General features: G+C 47.6%; 1 protein-coding gene across 1 annotated transcript in view; it reads left to right on the top strand.

The window, feature by feature from the left end:
• The window catches only part of DEUP1 (deuterosome assembly protein 1), a 63,092-nt gene that overhangs the window by 23,667 nt on the left and 19,820 nt on the right, over positions 1 to 19,605 (top strand). The window contains exons 6-9 of the mRNA XM_060273882.1: positions 703 to 816; positions 5,875 to 6,129; positions 14,662 to 14,807; positions 16,096 to 16,201. Of these exons, the coding sequence (XP_060129865.1) occupies positions 703 to 816; positions 5,875 to 6,129; positions 14,662 to 14,807; positions 16,096 to 16,201 (621 nt within the window). The remainder of the gene's footprint in view (positions 1 to 702; positions 817 to 5,874; positions 6,130 to 14,661; positions 14,808 to 16,095; positions 16,202 to 19,605) is intronic.

The following is a 19,605-nucleotide window of genomic DNA, read 5'->3' as shown; positions in this document are numbered from 1 at the left end:
TACCGTCCAAAGCAGGAGAAAAACAAGCTTGCTCCATCTTCCATGTGACAGCCGATTAGACTTTAGCCGATTCTCCCCTGGAGAATATTTGGCAAAATGGCCTCCCCAGTGTTGCCATCCTATAGATCCAGTATTAATATTGTTTAATATTATTTAAAGAAGCAATAGTGGTGCCAGGTGATGCTTCCCTTTGAAGCCTTCAGTTGTCCCTTTGAAATCTTGCCCTTACCTGTCCCACACCTGACATCAGGTTTTGTATAAGATGAGTGGGGCTTCCTGAAAACAGCCCCGCAGGGCAGATGGGAAGGGTGGAAGCTCCCCTCCCCTGATTTAAATACTAATAATTATTAATAGTTGCAAAAGTGCTTTCCACTTTGCAAGTACCTGTACTATATAAATAATAGCTTAACGGCATCTAATGCAATAACTTGAAGTGCTCCCGACATTTTACTTCAATAACCATGTATATTGACCCATTTATGTTCTTTATGTACAATGTGCTTTTCAAGTTCTCGTTTTATACTTTTACTTCTTTCTCCCCACCAATATTTGTCCCCTGTTGTTAATTGTTGTAAATAACCAAATTAGCTTTATACTTGAAATTGCAACATACATTATTTTTCTGGTTGTATACAAAGAATATCCATATATAGAGATGTGATTCATTTCTTTTGTGGGTTTCTTTCTTTTTTCTTTTTTCAGGAATTTAGAGCAAAATCAAGAGAGTGGGATAAACAAGAAACGCTGTATCAGAACCACCTCGTTTCATTAGATGCTCAGCGGAAACTGTTGTCTGAGAAATGCAATCTGTTTCAGGTACCATGCTGCTGTTTCTACTTTCAGAGAGAAATTGTACCTAAAAATGTGCAGGTTTTGGATAGTAAAATCACACCTTTTCAGAAACGGCTATGTGGATATCATTGCAAAGTCAGGCTCTAAATGTTTGAAACGCAGTGTCATTAAAGGATTTTCTGATATAAGTACACAAAACGTCTGTATGTTATAAGAAAATGTAAATGTCTCAATCTCTGTTGTGAAATAAGTAGTGCCGGAGATTGTTGTCTGTTCACTAGCAGGGCCCCTCTAACCAGGGGATCCACTTAGGTGTGGGGTGGGTGGGTTTTGAGGATTCTACCCTCTCTCGACCAAACTACAGGCGACCGTGGACATCTGTGATCAGATCTCCTGGTTTTGGGTTTCCTAAGATGGGCTTGTGTGTGTGTGCAAATGTATTTTCTCTCTGCAGCTAATAGCAGCTTCAGGAGTGCTACCATTTGCTGGGACCAAACATTTGTGGGGGGTATTTTGTGTGGTATTTTGTTGTAAATACCAGAACCAAGAAATGTTGCAGTTAAAGCAAGGGGGCTGCTGTGGATGACGTTATGTACCGTGTTTCCCCTATTTTAAGACGTAGTCATTTTATAAGACGTAGCAGGATTTTTACACTTTTGCGGAATTAAGCCATACCCCGAAAATAAGCCATACCCCGAGCCACCTGGAACTGGTTGCTGGTGTTGCTGCTGCTGAAGCGCCGTGCAGCTCTCTATCCGTCCTCGCCCTCAACTGCTAATTTCTCACACGGGCGGGGGGGGGAGAAGCAGGAGGAGGCACAAGCACCGCGCGCTCGGCCCTCTTTCGGCGTCGCCAGGCGAGCCGCGCTGGGAGCCTCCCCACTCTTCCCAGAACTTTTTTACACTCGAGCGCCCGGACGGGGAAACCCCTCGGTGTTGGGAGCCCTGCTGGCCCCTTCCGCGCTGCCGGAATGTTGTGGGGCCGCATGGCCCGAAGCAGAGCAGCGGCGGGTGACAAGCGGCGGCAGGAGCCGCGCCGCCGAAACGTTCTGGGGCCGCATGGCCCAAGGCAGAGCAGCGGCCGGAGGTGACTGACGGCGGCAGGAGCCCTGCTGGCCCCTTCCGCGCCGCCAGAACATTGTGGGCTGCATGGCCCACGGCAGAGCGGCGGCCGGAGGTCCGCTGGCCCTTCCGCGCCGCCGGGGCGACTGACGGCAGCGGGAGCCGCGCTGCCGGAACGTTGTGGGCTGCATGGCCCAAGGCAGAGGGGCGGCGGGGCGACTGACGGTGGCGGGAGCCCTGCTGGCCCCTTCCGCCTTCCGTGAGCAACAAAAAGAAAGCGAGCCAGCCAGCCAAGAGCTTGCGATCGCTCCTCCAGACCACTCCGCCGAGAGCCTCCGGTCTCTCGAGCGGCGATGCTCGGGCGCCCAAATGGGAAGAAAGACCCCCCTCACCAGATTCTGAGCGCTCCCTGCTCCCCGACGGATCGGGCAAAACCTGGCGCGCAGCGCAGGCGCGGGACGGAAGGCGCGATCCAGCCATTTAAAGCTGTGGCCGCTGCTGCTTTTTAGCCCCTTCCAGCTGTTTGCCAGTTTTCTGCGTCTTTTTTGTGGTGTGTGAGGAGCGCTGCCATAAGGCTGCGCTTCGGCCACCTTTCTAACCTCCCCCCCCCCAGTTGTTTGGTAGCTTTTGTGGCGCATGAGGAGTGCTGCCATTGGGACGCGCTCCGAACTTTTTTCTACCCCACCCCCCCAGCGGTCTGGCCGGCTTCTCCTGCCTTCGCAGAGTGCTGCCAGCCCAGCAGCAGCAACGCCGGTCGCGGCAGGAGGAGGCAGGAACCATACTAAGACACCCCCCGAAAATAAGCCATAGGCTTATTTTCTTGAGTAAAAAAATTATAAGACGGTGTCTTAAAAAGTGGGAAACACGGTATGTATACACACGCCTTGCTTTTCCACTCTGGGGCTCAAGGTTCTGTACATTATCCTCCCCTCCCCATGCTTTCATCTTTGCAAGAGAATTTGCCTTATTCCTGTGACTGTAATTTGTCCTTTAAATTGTTTTTTTAATAACAAATCTTACAGCGTTATAACCTGCCTTGGGACCCTACAGGGGAAGGGCAGCTAAGAAATCAAATAATAAATGAATAATATCAATATCGGCAACAACAGCCCTTTGAGGTAGGCTATGCTAATATATGTACATGAGCAGCAGGTCTTGTAAATACAGTGGTGCCTCGCAAGACGAATTTAATTCGTTCCGCAAGTCAATTCGTTTTGTGAAAAATTCGTCTTGCGAATCGCGGTTTCCCATAGGAATGCGTTGAAATTTCTTTTTTTGCCCATAGGAATGCATTAATTAAATTCCAATGCATTCCTATGGGAAACCGCGATTCGCAAGATGAATTTTTCGCAAAACAAATTCGTCTTGCGAGTCACCATCAGATCGCAAGACGCATTCGTCTTGCGAAAGATTAATCTTGCAGGGCACTCGTCTTGCGAGGTACCACTGTAGATCGCAGTGGGGAGCAAGCCACATACAATATACCCGGCCTGGGAAATCTTATTGGCATCCCAGGCTAGGTGGACTGACTCAGGACAAAGTAGCATCCCATGTTCATTCAAGGAGATGGGGAAGTGCTTCAGAATTCTGGGAAACGCCAGCCAGAGTTCTGTGTAGATTATGGGGATAAGAGCACCGCATGAAAATAACTTGTGCAGAAATGCCCTCGGAACAGTCTAAAATGCCTTTAAAATTCCTATGATACTCGGGCTCAATTAGCCGCCGCCACCCACCCACCCCCTATTTTTGTTGCTCAATGCACTCTGTAGGGTTTACTAAATTACAGAGTATTGGATTAGAAGAACGAGCTTGAGAATAATGGACTGGGTCATTCTTGTTTTCCTTTTTTTTGTCTGATTTAATGGACTCTGCCTTTGATGTGGATAAAGCAGATGTCCAGCGTTCTCGGAGCAGCACAATTACCATAGTAACATCTTTTCTCAGCCTGGCTCGTTGGGTGTCAATCAGAGAGTCACAAGTGTATTTCTGCCCTCAAAAAAAAAGGCACGTAAGGAACTCTCAGCAAAATCAATGGAACATAATCAAACAAAACAAACGTAGCAGGTGACGAGGGCTTTATTCTTATATGGATAAATTATGTGCCTCTGTCATGCAAGGGGTTTAACTACGTGTAGCCATTGTCACATTTGTATTGGGATGTTCTTACTGTTTGAGATCAGCTTTCCTAGCCTCCTCAAAACAGGCAACAATTGCAGGTGTGGATGTGTTCAGAGCATGCCGGGGCGGCGGCTGGTGCCCATTAGGGCTGGTAGGGCAGAAGGCAGGGAGACTGGCAGTAGGTGGCGCTAGAGCCAATGGCAGGCAGGGCCAACTCATTCCTGTTTTGTCTCCATCCTCCTCCATGCTGAGTTCCACAGGAGGCAACAATGAGGCTAAGGAAGAGGAAGTGGACAGCTGGTGTCATAACCCTGGAATGGAGGGAAGTAGACCCGGTCGGTTTGGGTTGCAGTTGGTGGGGCAGTGCCTTCTTAGTCCCAATGGTCCAACCTCCACCGGCTGGACACGAAAGTACGTAGCACAATCCATCTCGGCTTGTGCAAATCGCCACAAAACTGGGAACAGTCGATAGAAAAGGATGAAGGGGAAATATATGGGGTAGGCAATCTGAGGCCCATGGCACGGGGGACTCGCTTCCATGGTGCCGGAAATCACATCTGCGCATGCGCAGACGCCGGAAATCGCGTCTGCACAGGTGCAGACCATACCTGCCAAGTTCCGGCCTGAGAAATAAGGGAATGGACCGGAAGTAGCAGACCGGAAGTAGCACTGTTGCCATTTTGGAACTGGGCGGAGCATGCTCAGAAGCAACTTTTGATGCTGCTCTGCCCTATTCCAAAATGGCCGCCACACCAGAAGTCGCGCTGCAGCCATTTTGGAACTGGGCAAAGCAGCATCAAAAGCATGCTCCGCCCAGTTCCAAAATGGCCGCCGCGCCAGAATAAACCGGGGGAAAACAAAAAAATCCGTTTTTTCGGCTGGGGACAGCTGGAAAAACGGGGGTTTCCCGGGGAATACGGGAGACTTGGCAGCTATGGTGCAGACTCAGGAAATTGCAGGCGTGTATGCAATCCGGCCCACGGAGGGATCTCTGCTGGGGTGAACCGGCCCCAGCAAGGTAAACCTTGCCGACCCCTGGAAAAGATACGGTAATGAGAAGATGTTAAGCTATTTTAAGCAAAGGATGGTACGCACTGGGATGCAGCAAGAAGGGACGAGTAGGGAAACACTGCAGAAAACAGGAGGGGAAGTCAACTTTAAATTTGTATTGTATGAGATGGATGTAGATTCATTAATTTTTTTGAAAACTAGTAACAATTAATTGGTTTAAAAATAAAAAAAGTGGGAGGACAGGGAGATTTAAAAGTGCAGGAGTAGGAAGCAGAAGTTTTCCCTTGGCCCTGTTTTTAATCCCTGTAACTGTGAGCAGAAACACTTCAGCTCAGTGGTATAAGGTCCCAGTTCAGTCCCTGGCATCTCCAGGTCAGGGTGGGAGAGGATATTGTCTAAAACCTTGTAGAGCCACTGCCAGTCAGTGCAGACAGCACTGAGCTAGATGGAGCAATGGTCCAACTCATCATAGGGCAGCTTCCTATGTAGTCCTCAGGCACTTTTCTCCCAGGAGAAAAATTAACCGGGGAAGGAGTGATTATAGGGGGTAGCACCGTGCCGTCCTTTAAATCTCCACCCCACTCTCACTTTATAGGGAATTGCCTGCAACCCATTGCAGTTGTGTAGATCTGTCCTGTGTAATCTGCCTTCCCCATGGTCAAATGTTTGGGGACCACTAGGGACCACAGTGGTAGCCTGGGCCAAGTCTCGGGAGCGTACAAGTCTGGTAGCGAGTCTTACGCCAGAAACCTGCCATCCAAAAACAATAACTTGTGTCGGATTTCTGCTTCGGCGTTCTCCATTTCTGCACAGAAGGCGATTCACAGAAGGGGAGAGGCACCTCTGTGCAGGGAGATGAATTTCATGCGGGCTGTTTTCCTTGTCTCACCAGAAGCAAGCGCAGCACTGTCAAATCCAGACACGCCGCCAGGAGCTAAGCCAAGACGATGTGGGTACCTGCAGCCAGTGCCAAACCGAGCACCCCGGCGTTCGGCGTGACGTCCTCGCGGAACCCGCCGAAAGGAACGAGCTCTTTATGGAAAAACTGAAGTCGACCGTGAGCGAAATAGTGGTCGGCAGGAACAGGCTGCAGGAGGAGAACCTAAAGCTCCAGCAGGAAGTGAAAATGTACCAAAGGAAGTGCCAGGTAAAGACCAAGAGGCGGTAATAAAGACCTTCCCAGGGGTTAAGATCAGCCGGGGGTGTGTGTGTCTTGGTACCGCCTCTACCCTCAGAAGCTGGGGTGCATGTCCCAGGAGCATAGCTGCCAAGTCTCCCGTATTCCCCGGGAAATCCCCGTTTTTCCAGCTGTTCCTAGCTGAAAAAATGGAATTTTTTTGTTTTCCCCCGGTTTATTCTGGTGCGGTGGCCATTTTGAAACTGGGCTGAGCATGCTCAGAAGCGACTTTTGATGCTGCTCTGCCCAGTTCCAAAATGGCTGCAGTGCGACTTCTGGCGTGGCGGCCATTTTGGAATTGGGCAAAGCAGCATCAAAAGTCACTTCTGAGCATGCTCCGCCCAGTTCCAAAATGGCGGCAGTGCTACTGCCGGTCTGCTACTTCCGGCCCGGTCCCTTATTTCTCCGACAGCAACTTGGCAGGTATGCCCAGGAGAGGGCATTCTCTGTGGTCAGTCCATAAGTTGCGGAACTCACACCTTACAGAGGTGCATCAGACACCTTCACTGCACGGTTTTTGTCCTATGCTGAAATTACATTAATTTACCCTGGCCTTTGACACTTGAGAGGTATGTACCCTACTCTTGTGATTGCAATTTGTTTTAAACTGCTCTTGATTTTAAATTGCTGTGTCCGACCCTAGCACCGTAGGGTGATGGACGGGATAATAATAATAATAATAATAATAATAATAATAATAATAATAATAATAGTCAGTGCTTTTTTCTGGGGGTACGCATACCCCTAAACATTTTGTGAATCTTTGTACTTTTGTCCATTTACTGTATTTATTTCCCCCGATCTGAACTATAAAATGGTGGTTTTCTTGAGTAAAAAATGAGAGTACCCCTAAACATATTTTTTTGGGGGGGGGGGAAGCACTGGTAATAGTAATAATAATCCCAGGGTTGCTTTGGAATATTTGGTGTGATTGGTGGGCAGCAGCTGTTCAGAACGAGCAATGGGACAGCCGGTCGGGGTTGTGAGTAAGGGTGGGTGAAGTAATCAACTTCCGTTTCTCTTTTTTTTTTCAGTCTTGAGTTCTCCGCATTTCCACATGGTTTGCCATTAATAAAAATAAATGTCCACATGAATATTAATCAGCTTTTCAGTGCAAATTCTCATCATCTGCAGTTAGCGGCGTAGCTAGCCGCCTGGCTGCCCAGGGCGGCAAACCTGAAGGCACCCCGCCAGGGGGCGGGGTGTCCATCGAGCGCATGCGTCGCGCATCATGACGCATGATGCACGATGCACGTGAAAGACAATGCATGCGCACACAGGAGGCATGCAACGTGGCAACGCGGCAAACCCCGTGAGCAAGCCGCGGAGTGAGGCAGTCTCGCTTGCATCGGGGCTTCTCCTCGATGGCGGCGGCTGCGTCGCGTGGCGGCCATCGGAGGTGGTCAGCCCCACCCAGCCTGCTGCCCGGGGCGGAGCCCCCCCCCATTACTACGCCACTGTCTGCAGTTTTGCCTCTCATTGCAACCTTCCCTAATATAAGGCACTTCTGCACGTCATTTATGTTGGGAATTTTAGGCGTGAGATCCCCAGGTAGCAGATGTTGCCCCCAGTTCTAGTCAACACACAGAGGCAGCTTAAGGTCCAAAATAGTTTACCATTGCAGAAGATTAAGCTTCGCTAATACAATTCCAGAGGTCTATATATATATATATACATATAGCTTGTAGGCTTTGCAGACACAGATGCATATACGGTAAGTAGAAAGTATTTCTGTTGTTCCAGCAGTTCAAGATGCAACACAGACTCCCTCTCATGGACAGACTTATGGACCAAGTCGTGAGCTGGCATGCTTTCATCTCATATATAAATGGCACTGGGCCATTGTCACAACAACTGGCTCGGCTGACCTTACGACTGTGATTTGTGCCCAGGAAGGAAATAAACCCCTTTCTCCATGTCCAGTTCTTCCAACAATTTTTGCTAAGGCATGGTTTTCTCTGCACCCTTTAGTGCATGCATTCGTGCGCACCTTACTTGGTGGTAGGACCCAGAAGGAGTGCAAATTTAAACAGATAGCTGTTTGTTTCGGAGGGTGGGGGTGGGTTGTTTCAGAAAATGCAAATCTGGTAGGTTCATATTTAATTTCTCCCCCATCCCTGCTTGTTGGGATGATTGGTGGGAATGAATTGGGAGGTGCAGCTGCTTGGAATGTAGATGGATATGACTGGAACAAGTCAAAAGAGGAGTGGGAAATGGGGAGGTTGGTCCTTATTTGCCGATTCTGATGCAACCATTCCTGCCACCTCCACCAAAAGCTTACTCGTGGGGAAACGCTAAGTTTTGAATCCAAAATATATCCAGATTTTGTAGGAAAGATCCACGAGAAGGTGCAAAGACAGAAAAGTAATGGACACGTTTTCCTGTAACATCACACACACACACACCCCTTGGCAACCTCTGTCCACTCCTCTGAGCAGGGGGGGGGGGAGAGGATAGCTTTTTGAATTGCCCTAAATGGTCCAGCGACACAGGTGGTGCTGTGGGTTAAAACACAGAGCCTAGGGCTTGCTGTTCAGAAGGTCGGCGGTTCGAATCCGGTGAGCTCCCATTGCTCGGTCCCTGCTCCTGCCTACCTAGCAGTTCGAAAGCACGTCAGAGTGCAAGTAGATAAATAGGTACCGCTCCGGCGGGAAGGTAAACGGCATTTCCGTGCGCTGCTCTGGTTCACCAGAAGCGGCGTAGTCATGCTGGCCACATGACCCGGAAGCTGTACGCCGGCTCCCTCGGCCAATAATGCGAGATGAGCGCCGCAACCCCCGAGTCGGTCACGACTGGACCTAACGGTCAGGGGTCCCTTTCCCTTTAAATGTTCCAGCACCTAGCTCCCTATTGTCACTTAATACAGGGGTTTTCCACCAGTGTGGAAACTCTGCAGGCACCTAAAAACTGGCCAGGGGATGCTTCCCAGACCTTTGTGGAGCAATGGGAGAGGCACCTCTCTTTGGGGCAGCAGCAGTGGCTGCCCAGAGGGACTCCCAAGGGAGAGGGGAGAGGAGAGGAGGCTGAGGGAACACTCCGCAAGGGAGGGTATTTGAAAAAGGGCAAGAGGCTGCCTGCCCTCAGGCAAGGGGTGACATAACTGGGCTCCTGAGCCCCACAGGGGTGCCGCAGGAAGAATGCAGTTGGTCAAGGGAGCCGTGGACTCAAAAAGGTTGAAAACCTTTGGCTTAATAGCTCTGCACTCAGCTAGCCCAGCCAGCCTGGTTTGCATAATCTAGCCCAGGCATCCCCAAACTTCGGCCCTCCAGATGTTTTGGACTACAATACTCATCATCCCTGACCACTGGTCCTGTTAGCTAGGGATCCTGGGAGTTGTAGGCCAAAACATCTGCAGTTTGGGGATGCCTGATGTAGCCCATGCCTGGCCCAGTTCTGCAGCTTGCATTTCCCCTTCATATCCCAAATATTATATAAATACCACCATTCTTTAGTTTCTAATATTCACTAACAGACTCTAGTACCCCAGCTATAACCATGTGTAATTTCCTACCCAAGTCCACTTTGCTAAGCAGCTGCATCTTTTAAAGCTCAGATAAAATAAAAGGACCAGCAGAGGGCGAAACAACAGCAGCTACCCAAAACACCATATAGTACAGATAGCTGCGTCATAAGTATTATAGTAGATGGTAGGACTGCTTCTAAAAATAGCTATGCACGTCCGACTTTTCTCTCCCCAGTATTGTCTAGTGCAAGTGTTAGAAACCTCTGGCCCTTTGGACTTGCCCCTGACACAACCCCTCTCCCGCTTTGCTTCATACCCTCCTTGGGTGTTTCTGCCTGGCAGGAATATGCCCTTGAACTCTGAGAGCCTCTTGGCTCTCAGCTCCACCCATCCCCAGGAAAACTGCTCTTTAGCGCTCAATTGGTGCAAACTGCAATTCGGGGTTTCTCCAGACTGATGTTTCCTCTAAAGAGTGGGCTTTCAGCGGGAAAGGAGCTAGGCAATGGGGAAACTTAGAAAGCATGGGAGTAGCAGAATTACAGGTGGTTCCAGGCTCATTAAGAAGATTACCTTGTCAAGGTGGTACAGTCTTGCCTGGGCTCCTTGCAGCACTTGAAGGGGTTGTACCCCCTCCCTTCTGCTAATTGCGTTCCATTTCCTCTTGCAAATAAATGGCTCAACAGCCCCTTCAGAATAGCCGGAAGTGGTTGCCATTGGAGGGGAGGGTCATTTTCACCTGTGGCAGCAAATCAGCTTGAACTGGCTGTGTGCATAGGGTCTATGAGTTGGGCTTGTACCTGGGAGGAGATGAGGATATGATAGCCATGTTCAAATATATAAAAGGATGTCATATAGAGGAGGGAGAAAGGTTGTTTTCTGCTGCTCCAGAGAGCACGGAGCAGTGGATTCAAACTACAAGAAAGAAGATTCCACCTAAAAACTTCCTGACAGTAAGAGCTGTTCGGCAGTGGAATTTGCTGCCAAGGAGTGTGGTGGAGTCTCCTTCTTTGGAGGTCTTTAAGCAGAGGCTTGACGGCCATATGTCAGGAATGCTTTGATGGTGTTTCCTGCTTGGCAGGGGGTTGGACTGGATGGCCCTTGTGGTCTCTTCCAACTCTATGATTCTAGGAATGACCCTGGGGTTCACATGCTTCCTCCCCCTTCCCTCACTTTGGGGCAGAAGTGAACAAGCAAGCCAAAACACCTCACCATTGTATGGTCTTCCCATGATCTTGTGAGACCGGCATCCCTTTAAAGAGATCCCCTTTTTTTCTAATCATGGGTAGATTGCTTCTGTGCAACACCTCACCTATGTTTGGGTAAGGTTATGATGGAACCACTATTGAATTGTAGAGGACAGTGGTCAGTGAATAATCTCTTTGTAAGGGGGAGGGATTACAGAGAAACTCCCCCCCTCATCACTAGCAGCCCGTCTCCAAGCAGTCATGAAAGCGCGGGGTCTGAAGGAGTGAGTCAGGAGACGGAGAGGGAGTGCCAGGGCTCTGGCAGCATTGGAGAGCCCCTGCTCCACAGGCAGAGAGAGAGGCAGGAAGGGTGGACAGGCAGAAGGCAGACTGTAGACTCTGCCCCCCCCCCCGACACCGGTATTGAGGTGGAGGAGAAAGGGGAGGAGATTCACTGTCCCGAGGCTTTTATGTTGGTCAAAGTCGCGAAAAGGGGCAGTGCCGGATTCTGATTCGGAATGAGGAGACACGAAACCAGCAGCTCGTTACACTGTAAATAATGTCCACTAATAAAGACTTTTGAAAGACAAGCATGTGGAAGGTCGTTACTCAGGAGTAGTCGTAAAAACCCTGACACTCTTCATTAATTTTCATATAGGATTCAGTGTACTTAGTTCTCCCCTTCCCCTTCTACCATTTCGAGAAACGTCTCCAAAAAGCCTCTCTGCCTCTCAAGGCACTTGTTTTTCCATATCGCAGCAGATCATTTTTGGAGTTGTGAGTCACCGCCATGACTATTTCAGACGCTTTCAAAAGTTTGGCATTTAAGTTTGAAATGTAGTCAAATAAATGGAAGCAATAACTCCCACACTTTCACGTTTCAATGCTGAAAATCTGCAGCCTTTCTCTTTCTCCTGTTGACGGATGATATGGCTGTTGATATAATTTAGTTTGTTACCATCATATGGTGTAGCTTGCCTTGTGGATAACACGGTTACCACTTACCATAACAGTAAAACATATAATTCCAAATATAGTTAATGTATTTCTGGGAGATTTTTTTTTTTGGAGGGGGGGGCGGCTTCTAAATTACAGGCTTAAATTGGTTTAAACAGTCATTCCCTTTCCCAAGAAAATATTGGGCATGCATTTATGTGATGGAGGACTAGAGATCTCTAGGAAGGAATTCTTGCTCTCACCAAGCTGCAGTTCCCAGGGTTCTTTGGTGAAAGCCATGGCAGTTAAACTGATCTAAAACCTACATATGTTTTGTTAATGAGATACGAGAGTTGGATGTTGAATGTAGGGACTGAGAAGCGGTCTCTGCATGGAACTTTCCAAAACACCAGGTTCCAAGTCTATCTCTGCATTGCATTGTGCCCAGTGTGTCTGTATGTAGACTCCTCCCCCAAAAGCCTCCGTGTGGTCATCACATAAAAACAGTTGAGCATCTGCTTTCAACACGGAAGGTTCCAAGTTCAATCCCTGGCATCTCTGGGTAGAGCTAAAAGTGTCCTCCACCGGAAGCCCTCACTGCCAGTCAATGTAAATACTGAGCAGGATGGATTGTGTTTTGTTGTTGTTGTTGTTGTTGTTGTTGTTGTTGTTGTTTTTAAAGATTTTTATTGAAGAACGAGAATTTCCTGACACTAAGAGCTGTTCGGCAGTGGAATTTGCTACCAAGGAGTGTGGTGGAGTCTCCTTCTTTGGAGGTCTTTAAGCAGAGGCTTGACAGGCATATGTCAAGAATGCTTTGATGGTGTTTCCTGCTCGGCAGGGGGTTGGACTGGATGGCCCTTGTGGTCTCTTCCAACTATATGATTCTATGATTCTAATTTTTACATACATTATATTCTCTCCTTCCAATTTTTAATTTCCCGTACCATTTTTCCTTTCCCTTCCCACCTCCTCCCCAACCCATAATCCATTGGGAGGGTTCAAACAGTTGTCCTCAGCCACGGGCACAATGTCTTCAATTTCCACTGAATGTCTTCTGGTCCAGTAGTTGTTATCCATTGAAGATAGGGGTTCCATCTGGTCCTTATCACAGTAGACTTGGCCTTCCATGCTATTTCCTGTGACGTTACTGCCACGATGCCTGACTGAATAAATTCAAACAGATAATTAGTCCAGACCTCTACTGTCCATTTTTCTCTATCTTTCCAACCTAAAGCTATTGTTGCCTTTCCTGCTAGTATCATTCCTTTGAAGGTGTGCTGGTCACCTTTCTCTATGGATGGATTGTGTTTGTTAACCACTTTGAGGGTATTTCTTTTCTTTTTTTAAAATCAAGCGGTATATCAATTTTATGAAATTTAAAAAAAAAAATCCTTGGCCTGACTCAATATAAGACAGCTTCTTATGTTCCTAACATGATGGCATATTAAAAAATCTTAACAACCTGATCCTGCTTGAAGTTACTCAGAAATAAGCCCCATTTTATTCAATGGGATTTACAATCAAGTGAGAATGCATAGGATAGTATACTCAGTTGCAGGACCAGGCGTCGCCCTCCCCATACCCCAACCCATGCAAATAAGAGGCCCATGAGGCTGGGGTTTTTTGGGGGGGGTCAAACAGGCCATGACTTTATTGACTACAGATGAAGGAGGTTTGGCTTGGGGATGGGGCAATCAAAATACTTCCAGCCCGCTCACTGGAAGTGACGCATGGTCAATCCAGAGCGGGGTTCCTAAGACTTACATCAAATAGGGTGACCCCTGCAGGGACCATCGTCTGGGCATGTGGACATGGCCACTCCCCCCCAGTTTCCTTTAACAGGATACGCCAGCGTTTGGAGGGGCAGGTGGACACTACAACCTCCCGTCCATCAAAACAAAGGATTGCCCCAATGCTTAAATGGGCAAGGGGCAGATCCGATGGAAGCCTACCTGCTCCATTGGCACCACCTCCTGCCACAGCCCGAGTCCCCAGCCTGCATCCCCATTCTCCAAAGCTGGGTGCAGGCTATGATCCAGTTCCTGGTAGGCTTAAGAGAGGTGAGCGGACTTGTTTTGTTTCCAAGAGACTTTTCTGCGGAGAGAAGTTTGCAAGTGGAAAATCTTAGGGAAGCAATAAAAAAAAGAGGTGAAGAGCGGAACAACATCTCTCAGAAGTTTATTACAAGCCATGGCATATGTGAATTAGTTTACAGACACCGGGGTTCTTAGTGTGACAGAACCACCTTCCATGAAGCCATCCCTGGGTAGGCTATTTTTGTGGGAATGATAGGGATAATAATATATTATTAGATAGATCCTATCCAAGCTTGTGTTAGCAAGCTTCCAATATCAGCAGAGTAACATTCCCCTTTTGTGCGCAGCAAAGCGAGTGCGTTCAGGTTTGCTAAAACCTGTACAATAATATTATACTTTATACTTCAATATTATACTTCCTGGCAAAGTCCCCTTTGTCCCTCTGAAAAGAAATACACAACACAGTGTTTATAAAATAAGATAGTTTACTTACAGTTTCATCCTGAGTTAACAGCATAATCTCAGAAAGGCAGGCTTGCTTAGAAAAGTTACAAATATATATACATCTGGAGACTACTTAGTAAGGTAAGGCTCCATTTGGTCTCCATTTGGCTGCAGGCCAAGAGTGAGAACCATCCTAACTGGAGATTCTCTGGAGATGTGTTCCCATTGAAGAAGAGAAGGCTAAGAGAGAGAATGGCTGCTGGCTAGGGGCTTTTGTCCCAGCTAATCCATCTCATCTGCATATCGGGGGGAACAGGAACTTAGTCAGGTTCCCCCAGGTGAGTTCCTGTTAGTGGACACTCTAGGGACTGTTGTGACTTGTCTGCCCCAGTGTTCCATCCCACAATTTTGAACGCATTTGTTTGTCTTTGTTTAGAATATTGAAGCAAGGCTTGCCCAAGTGACGAATGAACTGAAGTCACGCGAGGATCTCTTGAGTATGGTAGAGCTGGAGTGCCAGCAGCTGCGCAACGAAGTCACCACAATGGAAGAGTATAAAAATAACAAAGAAAACCGTGTGAAGTAGGTATTTAAAATACAGGTCTCCCCCGCGTGAATTGATGCATGTTGATGTGAGAGTGAGTGCTTCTAGGTGGCGATAGCAAAAATTACACATGCTCAGAGCAGAGACACTGAAAAGGATAAACCTGTCCATTGGTTTTATTGGATTCATCAGCCAGTGGTCTGACTCAATATAAGTTCGCTATGCGTGCCAAAAAATAGTGGCATGCATAGCAGTGCACACTGTTCCTATTGTAAATATAGGCACAGTACAGTGGGAAGTTCTCCTGCACATGCCGTGTTGAATTGGATGGGCAAGCACACTGAAACGAGAGGGGGTGCCCCCGAAACAGAAATGAATGGGAAGACCAGGATAATTTTAATATTGGTTGGCCCCTTTTTCTCTTTGGGTTCTTACTTAAAAAAGAAACAAGAAATTTGCTTTTAATACACTTTCAAATAATAGGGGGAATCTGGACTTGTAATAGAATCGTAGAGTTGGAAGAGACCACAAGGGCCATCCAGTCCAACCCCCTGCCAAGCAGGAAACACCATCAAAGCATTCTTGACATATGCCTGTCAAGCCTCTGCTTAAAGACCTCCAAAGAAGGAGACTCCACCACACTCCTTGGTAGCAAATTCCACTGCCAAACAGCTCTTGCTGTCAGGAAGTTCTTTCTAATGTTTAGGTGGAATTTTCTTTCTTGTAGTTTGAATCCATTGCTCCGTGTCCGCTTCTCTGGAGCAGCAGAAAACAACCTTTCTCCCTCCTCTGTATGACATCCTTTTATATATTTGAACATGGCTATCATATCACCCCATAACCTTCTCTTCTCCAGGCTAAACATACCCAGCTCCCTAAGCCATTCCTCATAAGACATCGTTTCCAGGCCTTTGACCATTTTGGTTGCCCTCTTCTGGACACATTCCAGCTTGTCAGTATCCTTCTTGAACTGTGGTGCCCAGAACTGGACACAGTACTCCAGGTGAGGTCTGACCAGAGCAGAATACAGTGGTACTATTACTTCCCTTGATCTAGATGCTATACTCCTATTGATGCAGCCCAGAATTGCGTTGGCTTTTTTAGCTGCTGCATCACACTGCTGACTCATGTCAAGTTTGTGGTCTACCAAGACTCCTAGATCCTTTTCACATGTACTGCTCTCAAGCCAGGTGTCACCCATCCTGTATTTGTGCCTTTCATTTTTTTTGCCCAAGTGTAGTACTTTACATTTCTCCCTGTTAATAAGTTTCTTTCTTTCTTTCTTTCTTTCTTTCTTTCTTTCTTTCTTTCTTTCTTTCTTTCTAGACTTCAGTCAGCTTATGCACAATGCATCAAGGACTTGGAAATAAAAAAAGCTCAGATACTTGCCTTGGAACAACAGCAGGAAAATCAGCAGAAAGAGCTGAACCAGGTATGTTCTGATCTTATTCCGTGGGCCACAATTAAGGCAAAACTATGATTCTGGCTGTAGAAGGGCAATGGAGCGTGAGAAAGAAGCTTTCTGGGCTAATTGTGGATCTCAGATCTCTCTTCTCCAGCTTTGTACCAGTTAATGCAAGTGCTCTAAGTGTACTTCCAGTGTGGCGTCAATGTTATCAGCATCCAGTCACTGCTGTTAAAGCTGGAAGTGGAATAGAAACTCTACTTCCAGACTTACACACATTTCTATTGCCTACTGGGCAGTCTGCCTTTCTCAAACCCCAAATGTTTTGCAGGGGTTGGGGTAATTTTCATTAGGATTGTGGTGTGGGAGAGAAGCACTCCCAGCTATGATTACTTCCCCGCTCCATCCTTGCTGTGGTTTAAGGAAGGCGGTGCAGAATATAAAGACAATGCTGTTTGGAAAGGGAAGAGAGGGATGCCAACCAACCAACCAGAGGGATAAAACAGAGGTGAGAGATGGAATTGGCTTCAGCAGGCAATGATCTGCCAGAAAAGCTATCGAACAGCTGCACAGCGAGCATTCTGCACTTGGGGCAACTGCATAGCTGTCGCTTTGTGTGTTTTTTTATTTTAAAAAAGCAAGGAAGTTGGATTGTCCAAGCTCTGAAAAAGGAAGGAAGCTAAACAGTAAAATATGGGCAAGGGTACCGTATGTCTTGATCAGAACATCACACAGATGCAAAAAAGGGAAGTGGCCAAAGTTTGGCCATTCTACAGTACAGTAAATGGAAAGTGTAGATGCAGACTGAATTGGTGGTTCTCAAACTACCTCTTCTTAGAGAATTATAGAATTGTAGAGCTGGAAGGGGTCCTGAGGGTCACCTTTTAATGCAGGAATATGCAGTTGTCCTATATGGGGGTTGAACCTGCAACCTTGGTGTCATCAGCACCGACTGAGCTATCCATTCACTTGCCTTACATGCTGCAGATAATTTTGCAGCCTGTTCGAGGTCACGCTGTCAATGCCGACCAGGCCTGTTGGTCTCTGCCCATGTGGATTACATGGAGTTGTAATCCAAAACATCTGGAGGGCACAGGTGGGCAGAAGCTGCATGGGGAACTTGGGGGGGGGCTTTTAAATATTCCAGCATTTAAGAGCGTTGATATCAGTTACACCCGCCTCCTAAAGCCATCAGTTTTTAAGGCGAGAGAGATCCTTGGTTCTTGGCGACTTTGGAACGCATCTTCAGCATGTATGTAGCATGTGCCCAGTAGCCCTTAATATTGCCAAAGGGGCAAGCTGCATGTAAGAGTCCAATGAAAATCAATGGCAAATCATAAGGAACTGAACGTTGCTTGATTGGCCCTTTTTATATTGGCATCCAGAAGGGTTGTATTGTTCTAAGAAACAGGAGGATTTATTGGCATCTCGCTATTTATTATTGGCAGAAAACTTATGAAAACCCACAAGCTTCTTTATACTCTCGGGGGAGAGTGAAGCCGTACAGGAAATGTGACCTTCAAAGCTAATAGCATAGAACAACCTATTAAATAACACAAGTGGCAAGCTTATTTTCTCTGAGAGTGGGGCTTTTTTTTGGTAACACTATGTCAGCATTGCCTTTATTTTTTTATCATGTTTTCTCTTTAGTGAGTTGCTAAAAGTTATTTCTGATAGTACCTGGTACTTTAACTGTTGACTTTCCTTGCTTAGAGGCGGAACAGTAGACTGCGGTTACTACGTGCAACCTGCTTTTTAAAGCTGATATAAGTAGTTTCTTACCATTTAGCCCTTTTGGAAAATCCCTTTGCCTCTCTGGATTCTCCTCGGAGAGAATTTGGGAGTAGGCCTTGGGCTTCTGGGCTTGCTATTCCAAACTCCTTCCCACTCTCTTCACTGCTGGGATAAGAGAATACCTTGAACTGCAAGCTTAAGGATGTCCCTGTGTCTGAGGTTTCTCCGTAAATCTACATACAACTGCTTGCCTGATTCTCACTCTCCAGGGTACGAATTGGTTGACATCATGTCCAAACAGCGTAACATTACACTTTGTGACATCAACAGCATTAAGGGAACATACTCTCAGGGCCGGCTCTAGGGGTAGGCTGGGTGGCGTATAGAATGAGTGACAAAAGTTGCTGGAAATGTAAAGAGAAAGATGGTGAATTTTATCATATGTGGTGGACATGCGAAAAAGTTAAAAGATTTTGGGAAAGTTTATATAACGAATTGAAAAGGATGTTTAGATATACTTTTCCAAAAAAACCAGAAGCATTTTTGTTAGGAATAATGGGAGGAGAGATTAGAAAAGAAGATCAAACACTGTTTATGTATGCAACAACCGCGGCTAGGACTTTGTTAGCCCAAAAATGGAAATTACAGGAATTACCTACAATTGTGGAGTGGCAGACAAAAATGATGGACTATGCTGAACTTGCTAGATTGACATGCAAGATTCGTGACCAGGGGGAGACAAGGTTTCAAAAGGACTGGAGTAAATATGTGGACTATATGGAGAAAAACTGTAGATCATTAAAAACTCTCGCAGGATTAAAATAAACCTTACGAATTGACCAATATGTCAAAAAAGGAACTGCAAAAAAGGGAATTAACAAGAAACCCGCATGAAGGGAGGGGGGGAAGTCATAGCTCGGCGGAGCAAGGTAAAAGATGTGAATATAAGATTTTGTATAAAAGATTGGTTTTGTTAATTTGTTGAATTTGGAAAACTGGAATAAAATGTATTTTTTAAAAAAAGGGGGGGTAGGCTGGGTGGCATGAGGCACCAGGGAGGCGCCTCGCGGCGAAGCTGTGCTGTGTGCTGCGCCCGCCCACCAGGGCGGGGGCGCTGGAGCGATCTCCGCACCACGGCGCCAGGGCGTCCGACCTGCTTGAGACGGCCCTGCATACTCTGAGCATTTGTTTGCTGATGCAGATATCCAGGGCCGTCTCTAGGCCTGGGCTGGGTGGCGCAATGCGCCAGGGCGCCTGGCCACCAGGGGGCGCTGCTGCCGGGGTTGGGATGGAGGAAGTGGTGGCGGCCGCCGATGCTGCTGGTTCCGCCTCCGGAGGACGGGGAGCGGAAGGCAAGCCTGGGGGCAGCTGCAGGTGCAAAGGGGTCCGCGGCTGCCTGCTCTGTGAGGCCGCTCCGCCCCCGCAGGTACCACACGCGGCATCGGAGGAGGAGGAATGATGGTGGGGGAAGGAGCGTGTGCCTGCTGCCTTCGGCCCCGGAACCTCTTCGGACGAGGGGCACATGCCTCTTGAGGGGGTGCAGAGTGCAGGCACCCACTGCGCCGGCGGTGAGAAATTGCTGTAATTATAGTAGTGGGTGGGAGGAAAGGGGCCAGAGGAGCCACTTCACTGCGAGGAAAGGTTTGGGACTCTTTTGGTTTGGGGAAAAGGCGCGGGAAAAGTGACACGATCATGGC

Source organism: Zootoca vivipara, chromosome 4 (genome assembly GCF_963506605.1).
Source record: "Zootoca vivipara chromosome 4, rZooViv1.1, whole genome shotgun sequence".
NCBI lineage: Eukaryota > Metazoa > Chordata > Lepidosauria > Squamata > Lacertidae > Zootoca > Zootoca vivipara.
Note: the sequence above shows the minus strand (reverse complement) of the source record. Positions and strands in the feature narration are given on the sequence as shown.